The 22,240-nt window shown below is 38.8% G+C and overlaps 1 protein-coding gene across 3 annotated transcripts in view; it reads right to left on the reverse strand.

Annotated features, from left to right (window-relative positions):
• The window catches only part of Ccdc172 (coiled-coil domain containing 172), a 52,215-nt gene extending 36,030 nt beyond the window's left edge, over positions 1 to 16,185 (reverse strand). For 2 of the 3 annotated variants that reach the window (XR_005871287.1, XM_040732132.1), the window contains exons 1-3: positions 16,054 to 16,185; positions 15,615 to 15,730; positions 15,314 to 15,399 (exon numbers count right to left, since the gene is read on the reverse strand). Coding sequence is in view for 2 of the 3 variants with exons in the window: in XM_040732132.1 (XP_040588066.1) it covers positions 15,314 to 15,399; positions 15,615 to 15,693 (165 nt within the window). In the remaining variant the exon portion in view is untranslated. The other variant, XM_040732137.1, reaches the window with a different exon arrangement.
• Positions 16,186 to 22,240: the final 6,055 nt, after the last annotated feature.

A 22,240-nucleotide genomic window follows, 5' to 3' on the forward strand; every position in this document is an offset into this window, starting at 1 on the left:
ACAAGCACCACCCACAGATGGGGTTTAGACTACAAACTGCTTTGGACAATTTCCAGGTGGCTCCCTGAGATGGTAACCTCACAGGCTACTCCAGCCAGGACTTGAGATAAGCCCTGAGTTTTCCCATTACACAGAGAATGGGCAACAAATGATACAGCTAGCTCTCCCAGGACTTGACAATTATCCCATTTCTTTTTCTTTTCAGGCTCTGCTAGAGATGCTGTCACTCCCAGACAACAGGAAGTAATTTTAAGAGCACAATGCAACATTCCCATTCACTTTAGCTTTTTTTCTTTTGAAACAAGATTTCACTATGTAGCCTTGGCTGGCCAGAAGATTCCCTATGTAGACCAGGCTGGCCTCAAACTTCTAGACATTCACCTGCCTCTGCCTCCCTGGTACTGAGATTAAAGGTGTGTGGCACGAAACCCAGAAGGCTTTAGCTTTTTAAACACAGGTACTTGTGTGTTTCTAAATCACAGTTGGGCCATTATGACACAGTAACGCTAATGTGGCAAGCAAAAAAAAAGATTCAATACAGGAAACACCCATCATTCTCCAAACTCCCACAGTCTCTTCCTCATTCTTCCTTCTCTGACCCATTGTTTCTCCTGCCTATTCCTTAAACAAACCAGAACCATTTCCTCTACACTTTTTGCACAAAATTGTCATTCATTCATCCTGGAAGACTCTTCTCCAAGATCCTTCAGAGTACTGGAAAAATATACTGTTTAAAATCCTGTAGAGGAACAGGCTTTCTCAAATGAAAAGTAAACAAATAGATAAATATTGAAATAAGTAGTACTAAAGATTCTAACAACATAAACATTACAAACTCTGATGAGAAAAAATATACCAAAGCCAAGATTTAAATGACAAAGGATATAAGGTAATAAGTATGGTATAAAAAGCTAGAATCTATAAGAAATTTGAAACTCTACTAAGTTAATAACATAAAAACTATAAAGGAGACAATATTCTTTTGCTATACAACTTACTAACTTCTAGTATACACATGATGATGTATGACATGAATAATAATAACCCAGAGACAGATATTGGGGTTCAAGTGGAAGATCATGGAAGCAAAGCAGACAGTCACTAGAGAATTCTCACCTATATTAATGCTCAGACAGAAGGTGCAATCCTGTCCTCAGAGTGCATCTCCAGACTGCACTGATCTCCACCAAGCCTCAGAATCTTAGACTGCACTGAGATCCTTATATACTCTCTAGTGCTGGGATTAAAGGTGTGGGTTCTGTTTCTCTTTTAGACTGATTCACTCCTGTGTAGCCAGAGTGGTCTTGGAGTCACAGAGACACATCTGTCTTTGTTTCCTAAATCCTGGGATTAAAGGTGTGTCCAACCACTGCCTTATATCCATGGCTAACTAATGTGGCTGACTTTGCATTCTGATCTCCAGTGGCTTTATTAGATTATAAACAATGTATCATAATTCCCCTGTTTGTCTAATATAAAAAGAAGGCTATAACTAATACAAGAAAAGCCATGTACAATAAGGACAATAACTATATATTATATATAGATATTAAGCACATCAACAATGTCTAGTCCATTTGGATTTGACCAATTCAAAGAAAATACTACATATATATCCTATCTTGTTGAGTCTAAAAGGTTATGCCTAATTCATTTTTTATTCTAATTTGCATTATGAAATTATCTTTTAATGTCTCTCAACATTCATTTCATTGGTGAATTTCTTTTCTGAGTCTGGTAAACAAGGAAAACTATAACTATACTACCCAGTCTTAAAACTCCATCAGAGACCCAAGAAGGAAATATTATTAACTAGAAAGCAGAATGTGCAATCAAGTGACTTTCAAAAAAATTATGAAATGACAGTAACAGTCACTCAAGTTTCCTCTAAAACACTGGGGCATCCATCTTTGGCCTATAGGCTTAGCATATCTGACAGACTTTTCTGTGAAGCAGGATATTTGAAGAACTGTCCCATCTTGTCTTTGCAAAGTTTTGCAGGCACTCTCTTTTGTGTTCTGTTTGTCCAATTTGGACAGCATACTATCAGCAGTTGAGGCAAGGGCACTTTCTTGCCCAGTGGCTTACCTTTGTCACAAAGAACTTAAACTCCATGTGGAGATTTTTTGATGCCTATTATCTTCTCTTAAGTATATTGGTGCTGCCAGGAGCAGACATCTTTCATTGTCATAAAAAACTATATTATTTAAACATCTTAAATGCCATATTCTGTAGATCTCCAAAGTGTTTGAAGATGACCTGTCTATTTAAAACATATCTCTGTTTGACCTTGTAAACATACCTAATGTGACTGTAAGTTCAATTGTAATAGGTTGATGAATTACTAACTTGTATTTCCTTATTATCCTATATAATTGGTAATAACTTTCAAGGACTAGAAATTTGTATTACATTATTAAATGAGCTGTATAGGTACAATACCTTGAACAACATTAGAAATGTATGTAAGTCTGTTTTAACAAAATTAATCTCAAATATATACCAATATACAGTAATTGTATACAATATAAAAGAGCCAAATCCGATGAAAGTATTTAGAACTAGAAGATGCCTTTTAAAAGTAGATTCAATAATCTACCTTTTTATCTTATCCTATCTATATCCCCACTCTTTTATTTTCAGAGTAGTTTCAATGATCGACCCTTTTATCCTATCATAACTGTATCCCCTTTCTTTCTTTTCAAAACAAGAACCTTGGATATAATTTCCTTTGTTTAGATTTTTCCTAGCCATTACAAATAACAACTTGTAACCAATCCCCCTAAACAATGACAAATATCAATAAACCAATGAACAACCAAAAACCACCCACCCCGCCTCTTAGGAATGTGGGTGTTGTGTTCTTAAAGTTACTTCCTGCAGTTTGGGGTAATGGCATCTTTAGGGGATCCTGAAGAGAAAAATTTTGGGCTAACTGTCAAACTGTATCATTTCTGTCCAGTCTCTGTATAAGGGGAAAATATAGGGCTTGTCTCAATTATGGCTAGAGTAGTCTGTGAGGCTGGATCATCTCAGCTGGTCACCTCAAAATTGTTATGAGCAGTTTGTAGTCCAAAGCTGATCTATAGTTGGTGTTTTTCAGCTTAATGGTGATGTCATAGTCCTGATGAAATTGTCCTTGTGAGGCCCTATCATCCTTTTGGAGACTTCAAAGGTCACTGTAAAGTGAGGTCATGGTTCACTGCAGAAAACTAATAGAAAGTCGAGCTGAAATTATGTACAGGAAGGTAGAGGAAACTTTTTTCTAGAATAAGTACTTTGCATGACCATTAGTATTACGACAAAACTTTAAAATACAAATATATTGATCTTATAAATTTTTAGTATACCTCAAGAAAAGATTCCATGAGTCAAAATAAAACCAAAGTGTTGCGGTAACTCTTCCCACCAGCCTGGTCCCAGTGCCGCGTCAACCCAAAAAAACACACAGAGACTCTATTAGTTACAGTGCTGTCAGCCAATATCTAGGGCTTCTTACTGGCTAGCTCTGTCTTAAGTATTAACCCATAACTACTAATCTATGTGTTTCTACAAGATCTTATCTTACTGAGAACACTAGACTCACGTTTCCTCTCCTCCCAGAATCACATGGCGACTCTCTACTCTTGACTACATTTCCCAGAATCCTCCTTCTCTCCTAATCCTACCTATCTTGCTTCCCTATTGGCCAACAGTGTTTTATTCATCAGCAAATAAGAAAGACATATTTACAGAATGACATTTCCTATCCCCAAAGGATTAAAGAGATTAGTGGCAACCAATTGTCCTGAAATATTTGTTTTCCGTCTGTTCCCTTTAAGGTGGCTCTTCTGATAAGAGACAGAGATTTTGGGTTTTAATTTAACAAGCATGCTTGGGTTTAGAGAAGGAGAGAGCCATTCTCCAACTCCAAAGCCAGCTTTAATCTTTAATTGGACCAGGACTACAAAAAGACCATTTGCATTACACGTCTATAGAAAAAAAGCAGAAACAAATATTTGGGAAGATTTATGAAAATTTATCCTGTTGAAAATGTGATATAGCATTAGGCCAATTTTATTTCTTGGAACAACTTTTTCTGGATGATTTGTCCTTTTTTCTGTTTCTAGTGATATTTGGATTCCTTAGCTGGATGACTTTATTCTCCTGAGAAGACAAAAAAAAAGTAACCTTCCCCAACCTCAATTTTGGGGAGTTTCCTTTTTGACAAGTTATATATGATCAAATGAAAAGCATTTGTTAGTGTTATAGGGTAATTTACATTAAATGGCCTTGCTGCTTGATGAACTATTATTCATCTTTCTTCTTAATTAGAGGTCTCTCTTGTTCAAAACTAATCTTTATCAATTTTGATGGTATCCATAGATTTTCTTCTCCTGTGGAAACAAAATCAACCCCTCCCCCAATGTGACACATATCCTGATTTCTATTTTGAGGTCAGCATATCTTTAAAGTATATCAGCTGATTTAATTCCCTAGGTTTTTTTGCTATTATTCAATGTCTCTCATCAGTTGTGCTCCTTTCTCATTAGCATTAGAAAATTCAAAGTTAATAAAGTACTATGTAATCTACTCTGGGGTTCTTTTTCATCCTTTTCTGTTTATTTAGCATATACTTTGGAGTTAGACTTGATCTTTCTATAACTGCCTGCCCTGTAGGATTTTGTGGTATATCTGTAATATGCTTTATATTATAATAAGCAAAACACCGTTTCATTTTTTTTAGAGACATGCTGGAGCATTGTCTGTCTTTATTTGTGCAGGTATACCCATAATGGCCATAACTTCTAGCAAATGTGTGATTACCAAATCAGCCTTTTGTGAACTCAAAGCAGTTGTCCATTGAAATACTGAATAGGTATCAATGGTATGGTGTGCATATATCAATTTTCCAAATTCCACAAAATGCAATACATCCATCTGCCATATTTCATTCCTCTGAGTATCCTTTGGGCTATTTCCTGAAGGTAGTAGAATTTGGTTGTATAAAGAACAAGCAGGACATTTCCTTGTAATTTCCTTGGCTTTTTGCCATGTGATGGCAAAGTCTTTTTTTTAACCTTTGCTATTGACATGGTATTCTTTATAAAATTCTGGGGCCTTCATCACATTTCCCATCAGTAGTTGATCAATGTCTTCACTGCTTTGTGCTAGAGGGCCTGGTAGACCCATATGGGATCGCATGAGTGATATATATATATATATATATATATATATATATATATATGGGATGATTCCTATTCCTGATTATTTCTTGTAACTTAATAAATAATAAAGTAAATTCTGTATCATCTGGTATAAATTCAGTGGTTTCAATATGTAAAACAACTCTTTCTACATATTGTGAATCAGCAACTATGTTGAGAGATTCTGTAAAAACCATTAATACCATGAGAATAGCATGTAAGTTTGACTTTTGGACAGATTGGACAGATTCATAAGGGCTTAGAACTGTTTAACTTAAATTTTCTGATTTGTAACCTGCCTTTATTGATTTATTTGCATTATTTTATAATGTAAGGGCTCCAGAAATTAGTGTTTCCCAAACAACGTGAGGAAGAATCCAACCAGTTCTCTTTGTAAGTTGAATTCTCTTGCTTTGGGGATAATTTTTGTTAACGTCTCCCCAAAAATTGCTACAAGATCTTTGCCAGGGTTCACTTTCTACCCATAATTTGTCAATTTCATCATAAGTAAAAGGTGCTACAATTTCTGCTGGATATATTCCTGCTAACTGACAAAGTCACAATTTTCCCTTTAGAATCAACCCAGGGATCTTTTCCACGTAAGTTTTAAATTTTTTACTTGGTTTATGTGGTAAAAAGATTCATCCTATGATAATTCCTTCCCTCTGCATTAAAATCATGTAGGGATGCTTAGAGGGTAACATAACCAGAGTGCAGTTAAGCTTCAGGTCCACACGATCCACATGTGCAATCTCTAATTTCTCTTCCACCAAATATAATTCTCTCTCAGCTTCGGCTGCTGATTCCCAAGGACTATACGTAGTGACAGATCCACACAGCCGCTTCTGTCTGGGCATGGGCACAGGTGTTTACATGAGCGGGTGTTATTTTGTCTGGGGTCCAAGACAAGCTCTCTCTCTCTCTTGCTCCTGATCGGGTCACGAAGGGCATCCAGTGTGGACCCTTGAAGCAAGGACTTCTGGCAGTCATCTGCATTACATGTAAGTGATTTCCCCCCAAATAAACCTCACTTTACTCAATCTAGAGATATTGTTCCCATGATACCAGGCACTCACAACTATATAAGTCCTTGTCACCATCTAAGGTTTTGTTTGAATTATCAGTTCATCAGGACCTATTCCAATAATGTGCCATAAATGAGAAATGTCTCCTGGCAAACTTTGAAAATCATTAAGAGATTAAAATCCATCTCTCTTGCCAGGCGTTGGTGGCACACGCCTTTAATCCCAGCACTCGGGAGGCAGAGGCAGGCAGATCTCTGTGAGTTTGAGGCCAGGCTGGACCGACAGCCTCCAAAACAGAGAAACCCTGTCTCATAAAACCAAAAAAAAATCCATCTCTCCTCATTTGTACCTTTTGGGGTCTAATTTTTATAAACTTATTTTATAATCTAAATAATAGAATCTCCTCTTTGTATTTTTTCAGGAACAATTTGTAATCCCCAGCAAACCAAAATTTTCTTTACTGCAAGCATTCTTTCCAAAGTATCAACATTTGAATCAGATAGTAAAACGCCATCCATATGATAATAAACAACATATTAAGAAAATTGCTTACTTATTATTTACAATGGCTGACTTACAAAATATTGGCATAATGTGGGGCTATTTATCATTCCCTGTGGGAGAACCTTCCATTGATATCTCTTAGAAGGTTGAGAATTATTATAAGTAGATACTGTGAAGGCAAATTTTTCTCATCTTTTTCTTGTAAAAGTATACTGAAGAAACAATCTTTTAAATCAATAACTATGGGAGGCCATCCTTTAGGTAATAGAGAAGTCAAAGGAATTCCAGACTGTAGAGATCCCATTGGTTGAATTACCTTATTAACAGCTCTGAGATATGTACCCATCCTCCATTTTCCTGACTTCTTTTTAGTAACAAATCAGGAGAATTCTAAGGGCTGATTGATTCCTCAATATGCTAAGCATTTAGTTGCTCCTGTACCAGCTCTTCTAAAGGCTACAATTTCTCTGTTGTTAAAGTCCATTAATGCACAACCCATACAGGTTTGCTGTCAACCACTTTAAAGGTAGGGCTGGTGGTACCTTTGAAAGATCAGCAACTGTTGTGCCCTGCTCTTGTACAACTTGAATGGTCAGTGATTGTTCTTTATAATACCTTCTAATATTTTTTCCAGAACCATACATTAACATACAGTTTGTTTCTAAGATTGGATGAATGTTATTATGAGTGTTCTATTGCTGTAACAAATCACATTCTCACAAATTCATTGCAATGTTAACAACATATGGCTTTAAATGTCCTGTCTTTCTGGTCCTATATGTTTGATCCATCTTGTGCTCTGGTTTACTTGTGATAAAGTTCCAATGCCTAAAGGTTGAACATTTACCTCATGAAGTGGCCAATTTGGATACCAAGATTCTGGTGAAATTATTGTTATGTCTGCACCTGTGTCTACCAGAACTTCAATGATAACATCATTTATTTGTATTTTTTATTTTGGTCTCTGCTCATTTATAGAAGTTTGTTGATATACTAGCTTTGTGGTTTTTTCTGATTTTTTTGTTCCCTCTTTTATATCTCTTCTATCATTCACAGCAGTATGGTTTCTTACAATAGTCAATAGGTTCTTTAATAGCTCTGGGAAGGAGTTGTCATGGTGACAGGAAATGACTGAGCCAGATTTGGCATAAGGGCCTGCAAGAAACCCTTCAAGGAGTTTACCAATGGCAAAGGGTTGCCTTGAATGTCTCTTGTTGCCCTACATTCATTTATCCAATGTCTGCCTTTGCTATACTTCCTGCATAAACCAGAAGGGAGGGGAATTCTGTACTTAGAAAATGCATTGTTTCTAGGATTGCCCTATTTACATTACCTTAGACCTGATTTCATTTCCCAGAGCCTATGCTCCTCTCGCCTATTTCCAAGGTTTCAGTCATTCTCTTGATAAGCATGATAGACTTTCCTTGAAAAATTATAGGAAAAATTGAAACTAATTCTAAGATGAGTTTCACGAGAACCTTAGAAGTCTTAAGTTTACAGTTAGCATTGTGTAAACGAAGTTGTTTAATGCCAATTTCCCTATTAAGAAAGCTCTGGAAAGATGACTCAGCTAGCAAGGGCACCCACTGCTCTTACAGAGGACCACAGTTCCATTCCTAGCACCTAAGTGAGCCTGCTCATGTTCACTTATAACTCCAGCTCCACTCCAGGTACCTTTTTCTGGTCTCCACAGCATATACGCACATGTGAACCTGTCTACAGAGTCACACATATGCATAAATAAATAAACAAAATGTATCATGTAATTCATTTACCAATCATAGTATGACTGATAGATTGTACAGAGAATGCTTATTGAATGACTGCAGATACTTAGGAGAAGGATCATAATTAACTGATTTTCTAATAACTCACAAAGTAAATCTGAAAGGGTATTCTGTGCTGTAGCTTATGGGGCTACAAACTCAAATTGAGGCAAAACTCACTATTCTACAAAGTATTTTCTTCTTGGTTCCAGATCATATTTTTCTGTTCAAAGCATTTCAAAGGTTTCAAATTATACAATTTTGAAAATAGGAATGGAAGTGTAATCCTCAATATTACAATTAAGAACAGTTGAGTGGATTTTCAACTCTGCGAATATAAGCCATTAAGCATGCCACTTGGATGGTTTATAATCCCCTGCATCAGAAGGGCTAATGTGAATGTTGTCATAGTCTGATCTAAATTAGTATACTAAATATTCTTTGGATTTCCAATAGTTATAAAGACAGCACTAATGAAAGAGAGTCCAATAAATGCCATATATGATATTTTAATTTGGAGGTAATCATTTTAGTTTCATAACCATGAATAATGGGTGTGACTTCATAGAGGCCAAGCCTTCTCACAGAAGAACTAGTCACAAGCAAGGTATTTATCAGGAGCCCATACCAAGAATGAATTGCCAAATGGCCAACAAGCCCCTAGAATGGTCTTCAGTAAGTGTCACTAAGGAATAATATGTATAATCCAAAATAAGGCACCACTACATACCCATGGATACAGCTTTTTAAAAAGTCAATGAAATAGTTACATAGCAAATGTCGGGAAGGAAAGAGACACAGAGACCTCATACACACTGATGCAAAAACAAAAGTGTGTAGTAATTGTGAAATCCATCTCACATTTCCCAAAGGAAAAGAAGTATCAAATAGACAATAACCCCAAAGGTGCCACACGACCTATCAATTCTACTCCTAGATGGAGTACTCAACAGGTTTGAAAATACATGTTTACTCAAACATTTGTAAAGAAATATTCATGACAATGTTATTCAAAACAACTGAACAATCTGAATAGTCACTGATGACCACACAAAATAGTGTGTGGATGCAAGGATCACTGTTCATCCCCAAAAGGAAAGTGAATACTATTTGTCATGCTATAGCATGGATGAGCTTGGAAACACTGTAAGAGACAGAGATATGTCACAAAACGTTACTGTGTACCTACATCTATACAACATATACAGAGACAAAAGAAATGGATTGTCTAGGACATGGTGCTGGTAGACCTTGGGGTCTTAGGGGCCTGTGGGGTGGCTGCTAGCAGATGCAGTGTTGCTTTTGGTGGCGATGAAAATCTTCTTAAATCAATAATAACAGCACCACCTTGTGAAAAGTTGCCAATCACTGCTCTCTAACTTTGAAGAATGTATTTTTCGTAAAGTGACCTAGCAGCTGTGTTCTCACACTCGTCTTAAGAAAAAAAAGCATTACGTAAGCTGTTGCGTCCTGTATACCCTTCCCTGATTACATGCCACCGCTAGCAGGGACAATCACTATCTTGATGTGCTATTTATCATCCCATGAATGTCATTATATTTTGACTATATTAATATACTCTCCCAGGACAGATCTGTGCTCTGTATATTTGGTGCTTCTGCACTTACATAGCTTCTATGGGTTGCTTTTTAGCAACTTGTGTTTTGAAGATGAATTATTTTCAAAGCATTTTTCTTTAAATAGTAACACTTGAGATTCTGAAGCAATATCCTTGTAACAGAAACCTAGCTGGTCTTTGGCCCCCTTTATATCAGCTCATTTGCGGGCTTCCTCCAGGTATCTTAAACTTCCACTAATAATTGTTCAGAACAAAAGCCCATTCTATATCCTGGAAGGCTTCTAAAGGTGTCTGCAAAGAGCAACTCATCCTTAGAGGAGAGGTAATGCAGGGCAAGGGAGAATCTTGCAGAATGTTTGTGGCATGTGATACTAAGAGTGAATGACAGACATTATCCATAATTAACCTGGACAATATCAGACAACAGCAGGGTTTCTGCATGCCCATTCTGATTTTACCCCGAAAACCTTTTCCATAAACACTATGATTGCCTCTCTGACACAATTCTTCATTTCCTTGCTAACCAGTTAATATTTTTCTGAAACATGGGGCCATCCTCACTGAACTTGAAGACCATTACTGGTTCAAAGATCATCACAGATCATTGGAGAAAAAAACAACTTAATTACATGATTGAGAGTGGGAATATTCCTGCCTGTAAGGTAGCCTATACACATCCTTCTGCCTCTGTTTTTGAACAGAGAAGTACATGACATTAGGAGTTATTAATAACTATGTGAGGACACAAGGACAGCCACACATTTCACGTGACTAATACAATTCCAATTGTTTGGTGCCAATAATTCAGGCACTATCATGGGCTAAGACAAGTGGGTCATCAAGGGCTCAAGGACAGCCTAGAGGAGAAGATTTTTCAGGCCAGCCCAGCCCAGCTGTAGACTGAGATCCTCTCTCCAAAAACAAACAAGAAAATCTTAGACTCACCTGCCAATGCTGACTATTAAATTCTAACCCTTGAACTGCAGGTTGAAAGTTTTGAGAACTTCCCTCCTAACACACTTTCCTCAAAGCCTCAGGAACACTGCCTAGGAACAGAACAGTGCTCATGAAGGATGTATGGTGCAGTGAACAAACGCAGAACAAGATAATACTTTATGATTCCCTCAAGCAGATTTAATAAATGGCCTGGTAACCAACCCCCATTCAGACCTGTACTACGTGAGGAAAAAAAACGATTATTAAGTGGAACCACAAAGGCAAGGTTTTTGTTATCAGTGGCCTGATGCAATGACAGCAGAGAAAGCCATGAATCAAATATTGGGTCGCCGGTTACGAAAGTCAGCAACATCCTACTGTTCTTTAAGCAGAATTTCTGTTGTGCCATAAGCTGACAGGAGTCTCCTTTATCCACATTTTTACGTAAATTTAAACAAATAATAAAATTAAGTATAAGCAGGATAGGATACAACATTTTCCTTATTACACAATTTTTAAAAGAAAACAACTACCTCAACTAAAAACTTCCATTTTAATATTACAAACAATATAATTTATGGTTTTATTCTTTCCTTGGTTTAATAATTCAGTACCAGAAGACTATTTCTCAATAGGGTGACTGACCTTACCAATTAGATGACAGAATGTCTACATTTATAAATAAAAACATAATTGGAGCCATTATTACTTCATTCCAATATATTGTCTTTAAAATTCATAAAGCATTATTTATGTTCTTAAGATATCTATTTGTACATACAAGTATCAGTATTCAGACTAAGCAGGCCATTGTTAGGAATATAAATATAGATATAAACATAGGCATAGACAGATAGACAGATAGATAGATATAGACATGTAATAAAAAATCAGAAAGAGAGCAAGAATGTTTATGGGATGGTTTAGAAGGAGATAGGAAAAGGAGAGAATGTTGTAATTATATTGTAAGCACAAGTTGAAATGGGCAAATATATAAAATATACTAATGTAGCCTAATCTTCCCATTTACCCCTCTCACAGGAGAATGGCACAGGATTGGGTTTTCTATGTTTATAAAAACTACCTGAAGTATAATTACATGCCAGTTTTTACATATAAGAAATTCAAAGGGTTGTTTTACTTTGGCTTCTCTGACATCCACACTACAGAACCTTCCGTCAACAGCTGGGGGCTTTAGGTATAACTAGGACGCTCTGAGGGGACATAGCAGGCGCCCAGTCTCTGGTTTTCACATCACCATGCTTAGGCAGGCTCACTATGACAGCCCAGAAATGCTAACCAGGCGTTGCTGTAACTGCCTGAGTCACAACACACTCACACAGTGTCAGACTTTTTGCAGCCATTTTCTGAAAAGACTCATCCAGCCCTGAAAGGCAGATGTTACCATACACGTTCTAATTACATGCTACCTAGGTTCTACAGACTAGGGGATAAGAGAATAATATACTTCCAAATTTTTGACCACAAGCCATTTCCTAAATAAATGCCCAAATACTTTTTGAATACATGAATATACAATAGCTCCACTATTGCTCTGTTCAAGTTCTGTTCTATCTTCTCTTCATGCTGCTTCTGTTTGATAAATGGGTCAATAAACACCAAGTCAAATATTCAAGTAAATATATTTCATTGTTATTGGCAGATGTATAATTAACTCTGAGAAAAAAAGAAACAGCAAATCAATTGATGATTACTTTTTTAGCTCTTCCCATTACTCATTTACACTATAATCTTAATTCCACTTTAAAATCTTTATATATACACACCATCTTGACTCTAATTATAAATCAAATTACCTCAACTACAAGTAATGTTGTATGAACTGTGACCCTCATGTACCAGTTTTATTAGTAAGATACAATTATATTATTACCCATATATATGAGCTGATTAAAAGCAATAGACATTTACGAGCCTATATTAATTGGTAATTCCAATGAATGTTTTTAAACAATATGAAAGATTTGCTGTGTTTTCTCTAGCACTAAAAATTAAATCAACATTTTCTTTAAGTATGTATAGATACCAACACCACATTTCTATTCTTAGGTAAAACAGGCTGCTAAAAAAGTATTATAAAGAAGAATAATTTGTCTTACAAAGGAAACATTACAAAGAAAAAAGATTTAATTTAAAATAAAACATTTACAATCAGTTGTCAGGTCAATATCATCACCAATCCCAGAGAAATGTACTTTATACAAAAGCTTACTAAGTGACCTTTAAAAAAATACTGTGCCTGATGAAAGTTTCAGAAGCATTAATTATATGTCATGAAAGAATGATCAAGATGAACTCAAGAATCTGTTTTAATAGAGTTATGTTTTTCTTAATTGTTACTTTTATTATGGTAGCTATTTGGTTTTATATTATATACCACAGACAAAGTCATTTAAACTCTCAACTTCACCTGCAAAATGGAAATGTTGGCTCCTCCCCTCAGAGTTCCTGTTAGAACTAAGAGAGTTAATGCCACCTTTGAATAGTACCAGGCACATGAGCACTGTTAGTTGCCAAGAACCAGGGAGTGTGTGTAGAGGCGGTGATGTCTGTGTCTGTGTCTCTTTCACACTCTCTCTGGACCTTTTCTTCTGTTGGCTTCCATTTGCCAACTTTCACAGTATCATAATTCTTCTTCAAGGACAGACAGCGCATCATGGCACTGGTCACACTTGCCCAGCCCACTAGATTTTGGCACTGTCACTAGGGGATACTTTCTCTTTTATTACTACAGGAAAAAATATTCATTGAGCTCAGGGGCTCAATGAATAATAGAGCCAAGTAATGTTTTCAAAGACAGCCAGTCTCTTTTAGTTGGAAGGGGAGCAAAGGAAAGGCTGGTTGGTGTGTACTCATAGTTAGGAGGAATAAATGCTGGTATTCTATGCACAGCAGGGTGACGGAAGTTAGTAAAGCATACTAAAAATATTCAAAGATATGTAATATTTTCACTACATGGACAAAATAACTGTTGCCACAGACACATTAACCTGGATTTGAGCATTACAAAATGTATATAAAAATACATAGAACCCATAAACATGTACAAGTTTTACTTGTCAAATTAAGACAGCTCCTTCTCTGTTATATATCACACTCTTAGTAGTGAACACACTCACATGCAATGTTTGCTAAGCAACAAACACAAGGAAAAACATCTAAGTGTGATCCTCTCAAAGCAACAAGGCCGGCAGATACCAGTGTGTGCTGATGCTTAGAAGAGGGATTTTATTTACATAGCGCAAGCAAGATAGTAAGGGAAAGAGTGGAGGCTCACTGGGTAGCCTAGGCTCCAGAATTATTTGTCCACAGAAAACTGAAATTCCTCACAACTGTAAGCTAAATTAATATAGTAGTAACTTATAATTTAGTTACACATAAGTTTATATTTAATATAGAATAAACTGAAACTGTTATAGGCAAAAATAGAGCAATTAAGTTAACAGACTACCTATGCACACTGCTTGTTTAGTTCATCTTTAGGTGTTGACACGGTATTCTTGGACACCTGTGTCGGCCTACTCAGAGTGAGGTCTCCAATGCGGTCTCACCATGTCACATCTGACCCCGTCTTTGTGATCAGAGTGCAATGGTCCTCCTGAAAGCACATTTATTGCTCATCTCGGGTCAAATCACGCAACATTTTCCACCTACTGTACACACCAGCCCTCTGCTGGGGTCTCAACGTGCCTGGCAGATCTGCTCCTCCCTTTGCTACAAATGGTTTCCCCTACTACGTCTCTTTGCTTCTCCAAAATTCTACCCACAGTTCAAAACCTTTCTTGAGGCTATCAGACTCCCTTGGTTCTATTTATTAAACCCAGAACTTGACAAATGCAAAAAAAAGAGCAAGAAAAAGATACTTCTGGATGAGACCTGTCCAAAAAACGTGGTAATGAATTGAAAAAGAGAAAACCAAGACCCAGTGGAAAGTTACCCACAATCCATTACACCCGCATAGCACACTTAAAGTATTTAGCGTTTAAAATTTATACGCTGCACTAACTGCTTATTGAACAGTTACTCTTCCAATGACATTGTGTTCTTTCATAAACATTAACCAAACCCACAAAATGGACAACGAATTCGTTATTTAAGGCTGGCTTCCTCGGGGCCACTTCCTATTAAAAACTAAAAGCTATCACCGGGTTCAGAACTTTAAACATTAGACAACACAAAACTACAGTGTATCAGCCTTAAGTTCCCTAGTAGTTACAGGCAGTAAAAAAAATTCTGAAAAGCCAAGTCCAGAGTACTCTCCTGAGTAAACAATTAGCATCCTCTGTGCATCCATACCTTGGATTCCAACTTGATTTTCTCTTGGTTCAGATCCTCCGTCGCCCTCTTGATTTTCTCACGACATCTGGTGATTTTTGACCTTACTGGAACACACACACACACACACACACACACACACACACACACACACACGAAGACCTTTACTCACAGCCACTTGGTTCTCAAGTCCCCAGCGGCAGAAGCAGTTGGCACGTGACTTTTCAAGACTTTCCCTCCCTCGGGGTTGCAAACACCCCTCCCTTCTTGCCACCCAGCACCAAAGTCTCCCCTCCATCCCTCCCCGGGTCAGGCCCCTGACCTTCCCGCAGCGCCCTGTGGCTCTCCTCGGCCTGGTGCTCTGTGAAGATGATGTGTTGGAACAGCGACTCCAGACTCATCCTGGCCGGGAATATTTTATACGGGAGCTTGCAGAACCTGGGAAGCACGGGCAGGAAGGAAAGCTGTTTCCAGCAGGGCTGCAGGGGCCAGGGAGGGGCGGGGCCAGGGGCGGGGCCGGGGCCATGGAGGGGCGGGGCATCAGGGTGGGCGGGGCCACGGCCTGGTTCCTCCTCCTCCACCTCTCCCCCATGCCCTGGAAGGTTCTCGTGGTGGGCGCGGCTCACAGGGGGTCAAAAGCTCTGCTGGGGCCAAGCTCCCCATGGCAGCTGCCCTCTTGTCAAGGGAAAGACGCCCACAGTTAGGTGGGTGGTGGGAACTTTCCCTCAGGGATGCCCGGGTAGACCAGGCCTCGTGCTGACCTCGCGAGAACTCAGCTGTGGCTTCGTGCTGGCCTCGTGCGAACTCAGCTGCGGTCTCGTGCTAGCCTCGCGAGAACCTAGCTATAGTCTCGTGCTGGCCTTGCGAGAACTCAGCTGTGGCCTCGTCCTGGCCTCACGCGACCCCAGCTACAGTCTCGTGCTGGCCTCGCGAGAACTCAGCTACGGGAGCCCTGTGGGGCCATACTGCAGCCGCTCTGTGCTACACAGTGCAAAGTCCCCGCAGTTCTGGATGGAAGCCTCTGCAAAGTGTAACCCTCGGGGCGAGAGCAGAGGCTTCTGCAAGCACGCACCACCCGACATTCCGCCCTAATCAGTCCTCTGTAATCAGGGCAGATCTTTCCCAGTCCCCCCCGAAATTAATCACTGCCCTTGGTAATCAGGCCTTGGTGATATTAACACTTCCATGTCTGCACAGTGTGCTCCACTGACCCAAGTGGCTGCTAATTACAGCTTAAATGTGAAAGGCACCTTTGTGGCTTTTGCGTGACATCTTTCTTTTTTCTTCTTTTAATTAACATTTTTTTTTCAGTTTTGGTAGGTCAAAATATTGACATTGCAATAAACATTTGACTTCATTCTGGATGTAAAACTGGCTCTGGCTAGACTTTTTAATAGTAACTTCTTGTTTGAATGTGCTAAAACTTAAGTAAAATAAGGTAAAGGCAGATTTTTGTCATATGCAATAGGCTTAATTAATAGCCCATTAATGCCTTAATATAATCAGTTGTAAATTTTAACCTATTCTAAATTTCTACCTTAATTCTCATTAAGCCGCGTCTGCATAAAATTTAGCGTTTAAACTAACGGAGTACATGCTGAAACTATAGTGAAGAGGAAAAGAATTCCTCAGAGCTACTCAAATTTTTCCAGTCTTTTTGGGTAACCCTTCTTGCCAGACGTGTCTTATTTACAACGTTGAGGTTTCATAAACAAGGAGTAGCAGTTATTTTATTATATACTATCCGACTAAATGATAATTATAAATCACATAATAATAAATATTCTGTTTCCAGGCTCTCAGAGTCTATGTCACCCGACTCTTGTCATTCCTTTCCTAATATAGTCAAGGAGACAGACACAAAATATCTCAACCAAAAAAAAATGAGCTCGATGAACAATTTAGTTCAGTCACCGACTGAAATCATGATGCATGTAAATCCCCTTAATTTAAGACAAGCATCCTGAGGTAGTGAGACCAAAGTGACTTGTCCACAGTCACGTATGAGGCTAGGGTAGAGCCATACTTCATACGTGAAAGCAAGCTGAAGCCAAGAAATCGGGGATTGGGAGCCGTGAATTCAGTGTTAGATTGAGCTGTAATTTTCTTATTGCGTCATAAGCATACGAATTTACCATTTTATTTATGACTTTTCGTGAATATACTTTGTAACTGGTGATCCTCTATTCTGTGTGTGTGTGTGTGTGTGTGTGTGTGTGTGTGTGTGTGTGTAGTTCAGACATACAGGAAGGAACTATTCCACCTAGTCAAGGATGGAAGATGGCACTGATTATGGTCTGAACCATTTTCTCTGAGCACCCGTGTGTGTGTGGGGGTTCCTAAACTGTGTCACAGTGGCCAGAAAAGGAACTCCTGGAGATACAGCACATCACTCATTCACACTGCCCCCTTCAGAGTTATCTTGCGTGGTCTGTGAGGAGCCATTCTCACAGAAAGGCTGGTTTTCAGCAACATTGTGCTTTTTCAACATTACATTTTTTTTAGTTACACTCCGACTCCATCTGCGACTGTACCGAAACTTGTCAGAGTGAATTCTGGGAAGCCTTTGGAAGCCTGCCTCCCGCTCACACACGTGAGTAGCGAAGAGAAGGATAATGCAGAGAAATTCCATCGCCGTGCCATGCTCTGCCGTCATCTTTACACCCCAGAACATTCTGGCACTTTTAAATCTTAGTAGAATCTTCTTAGATGCATTACCACTATAGACACTAGCTGTGTTTTAAATTTTAATTTTGTTTATTGAAACAAGCATAATTATGTAACCCAGCAATTCAAATTTTACCATTTTCATAATAATGAATGGAAATAGCATCATGTTAACATTGTAAAACCTAACTTTATTCTTAAATTTTGTATAGTGTTGAGACTATTTTCTCTTACAGCAATGCATGCTGATTACATCCCATAATGTACAGAGCAAGGTTGGCATTATTTAAATTTATGCCAAATAAAAATGGTATACCACATGATAAAACTTTGTGGGCGTACTATTTTCTGAAAATGTATCTTCTGAGTCTAAAAATGGGAAGTGATTCATTCAACAACTGTTTAATGAGTTTCTGCTTTTCATTCAACATTCATTCAACAAATATTATTGAACATCTCCTATGTGCCATGTTAGAGAAACAACCACAAGATTTAATAAAAACAGAGCTACATAAGAAAACCATTTTTCTTCCCCTGGATAATTCTAACCTCGTTGGAGAATTATTATATTTCCCGGCACTTTGACGGCAGGATAAACAACTGTTTTCAGATGGTTCAGCAGATGTTCTCCAGAAAGAAGTCAATTATTTGCATTATGACACCCACATATGATTCCCAGACCCGAACTTTCCATCTGTGCACGTTTCACCGAATTGCCTACCTATGGAACACGAGTGAAGATCATTCATTGTGCCTCACCCTCAGCATTCGCTGTGGTCGCTTAGCACCTGGGCTATGCAGACATCAATAATTGTTTTTGCTAGAAGGCCTCATATAAGGCTCTATTGCTCTTGTGATTTAAAATGCATTTCTTCTTAGATTGATGACTTTTCTAACCTAGGCTTGCAAATACTCACTAGCCCAGGGTATATATATTGCAAAGAAAAGAGGAAAAGTAATTCATTTATTTTATGTTTTTTCTTAGGGCATCTACCATAAAGAAAAAAAATATTGTGGGTTCAACCAAGTTTAACAACCATTCATTGAGTATCTACTAAGTTTGGGATTCTCTCCTGGGTATTAAGAAGGCTACAAAGTTGGAAAGATACCAGCCCAAATAACAGCCCTGTCCTGCTGGAGGTCGCAATCTACCCAGTGAGGCAGAGGCTACACAAATAACTTCAGAATAAGCACTATATAATATTTCCATACCTGTGCTTTTAAAATTTTGTAGATGAGAGAGAGCATGACTGATATAGAGCACCTAGGTAGACTCGCCAGTAGAAGTAAATGAAAGTCACACTTTTAACAGAAAGGAAAGAAAAAGCAGCAGAAAGTCATATGGGGCCAATATTAAGTATTTTGCATTTTTATTTATATGATATAGAATCATTTAATGCTTCCAGCAAGTGAATGGAATGTCCACATTGGTCTGCTGAGTAATTTGACCGCACTGGGTTACAAGCACTAAGAGAACAAAACTACTGTTTCGCATGTTGCATATTGAGTAGTATGCTGTCTTAGTCTATCTTGGCCACTACCACCAAGTTCCATAAGCTGGGAAGCTTAAAAACATTGGAAATTTACTTCCATTTTGGTATTTATTTCATTTTGGAAGCAGTGAAATTCAACATCAAGGTGTCTGTGCATTCAGTATGGGGCCCATTTCCTCATTCATAGATGCCTACTGTCTTCACTGTTACGGAGTAGGCAGGACTAGTTAGCACCGTGCAGCCTTTTCCATAGGAACGCAAATTTCAATCATGTAATGCCAGCCCTGGTCATCTAATTGGTTCATCAAATTGCCACAGCTTAGGCGTTAGTATCAGACAAGTGAGGCGTGGAGGGAGACGCAAACATTAGTGGCATAGCACTCACTGTATGCCAACCACCGTGGAAATCACTGACGGGAATGAGTCATCATAATCAACTCAATAACCCGATGGGGACAGTTCTTTATTGTTTGGACCACTGGGCAGAGAAAGCTGGGTACGTCTTCCATAGACCAGGAGCAGGATGGAAGTAGCAGAGACAGGACGTGTGTCTCCATCACCTATGACCTTCTTTGGTCTCTGAAACGCCAAGAGTAAAGGTGTTTAGAGCATCTGTTTCACTCAAAGGTAGACAACTCTACAATTGCTTATTGTTAATTAATACTTATGGAGACAATTTCATATATATATATATATATGTGTGTGTGTGTGTATATATGTATATAGTAGGAATTAAAATAAAATACGACTGAAAGAAATTCAGCCGTGAGTTGAAGTTGGTGATACACACCTTTAAATCCAAGCTCTCAGGAAGCAGAGTCAGGCAGATCTCTGTGAGTTTGAGGTTAGCCATGGTTACAGAGAAAAACCTCTGTCTCAAAAAAAGAAAGGAACAAAGGAAGATAGAAACAAAGGAATTAGTAACAGGTTACCTGTAGAATTTAACCAGCTGAGTATCTTAAGTGTGATGCTAGACTAGAAATCCCTGAGAAGTGTTGCATTAGTTCCTTGGTATTTACATCAGCTTCCTATTCGTCCAGCATAGGAACAGCACCACACTAAAGGTTCCAAACAAGAGAACTGTGTTCTACCACAGCCCAGGGAGCTGCAGATCAGAACGAGCTGGCACAGTCGTGCTGGGACTCTTGAGACGTGGGTCTCCCATCATCTCTTCCTCTGGTGTCATTTGGAATTCCCCCCATGTGCGCCCTTCTCTTCCCTCCTTTCTCCTTTGAAGGGTACCAGTCATCTTAGGTAAGAGGACTTGAGCTCACCACAATGACCTCATCTCAGCCAATCATACCGGCAAACGTCCCAGTTTCCAGTGCAGTCACATTCTGCAGTACTGGAGGCAATGACTTCAACACATCCCTTGAGAGGACACTCCACGCAGAACAGACCTGAAAAGTCAAGCTGTAGGAAACAGGCTTTTAAGTTTTTAGTTTGGTTTTTGTTTGTTTGCTGTGATTTGTGTTTACCTATTTGTTTGACAAATAAAACAAAATTTTTTTCAGTATTACAGTCAAAGCACGTTAGTGGTTAGAAAAAAAGGGGGGGACTTTAGGAATGTACTACAGGGATGGAGAGACGGCTCATTGGCTTAGAGCATGCACTGTTCTTGCCCTGGAACAAAGTGTGTTTCCCAGTGCCCGCTCTGAGTGCCTCAGAACCACCTGTAACCCCATCTGAAAGGGAATCCAATACCCTGGTCCCCACGGGGACCTGTACCTGTATACATACCCATGCACGCACATACTCATAATTAATTAACAATCACAGCCGACCTTTTAAAAATCATTTTAAAAGCCTTATACAGTCTTTCCTCCTTCTACTATTTTTCGAAGGCTTTCTCTATGTAGCCCTGGTTGTCCTGGAACCCACTATGTAGACAAGGATGAACTTGGATCCACCGGCCTCTGTCTCTGGAGCACTGGGACTAAACATTTGCTACTACTCTCTTTGAATTCACAGTCACACCAGTGTTGGACAAGTGCTCTGAAGTAAGAGCCACATCCCCACTTCAGTCAATTATGTCTGTCTGTCTGTCTGTCTGTCTGTCTGTCTGTCTGAGACAGGATTTCTCTGTGTAGCCCTGGCTGTCCTAGAACTCACTCTGTAGACCAGGTGCCTCTGCCTCCCAAATGCTGGGTTTAAATGTGTGCACCACCACCAACACCAACACCACCACCATCGGTGCCAAATAGCCAATTCTTAACCACCGATGGATTAAGTGTTTAATTGACAGAAAACTTTCTTACTTTCCCAGAGTGTGTGAGAAATTCCACCTACACTTTAAGGGTCATTAAAGGTCCAAGTCTTGGGGGGGGGATAAATCTGTAGTGTGGCTGGAGAAAGGGAGTGTTACATCGGAACAAAGACCCCAGCACAGAGGCCACAAAAGCAGTACCTGCTGCCACAAGGGCAACGTGTCATGCCCAGAAATTAAAAGCAAAGTGACGCTTGGAAATCATATTCTCCGCTACATATAGGTCATTTCTTGATTGAAATGAATGCTTATTGGGTAGGGTACTGCACATAAGGTGGCAAGCTGAATGAGACAAGGGGTTTGCAGTAAGTGTGTACCAAGTCCTAGTTTCCATGACAACAAAATGTAGTGGTCTGGGATTGCATAGATGAATAAAAGAAAATTTAAATATTTTTTCTTGTTACTGATTCCTTATTTAAATTATTAACATAGGACTCAGGGCGGGGGGAGGGGGGATGGCTCAGAGGGTAAACGTGTTTCCCTCCAAGCCAGAAGACCTGCGTTCCATCCCCTGAACTCACA

The sequence above is a fragment of the Mesocricetus auratus genome, unplaced genomic scaffold (assembly GCF_017639785.1).
Source record: "Mesocricetus auratus isolate SY011 unplaced genomic scaffold, BCM_Maur_2.0 Super-Scaffold_4256, whole genome shotgun sequence".
Lineage (NCBI taxonomy): Eukaryota > Metazoa > Chordata > Mammalia > Rodentia > Cricetidae > Mesocricetus > Mesocricetus auratus.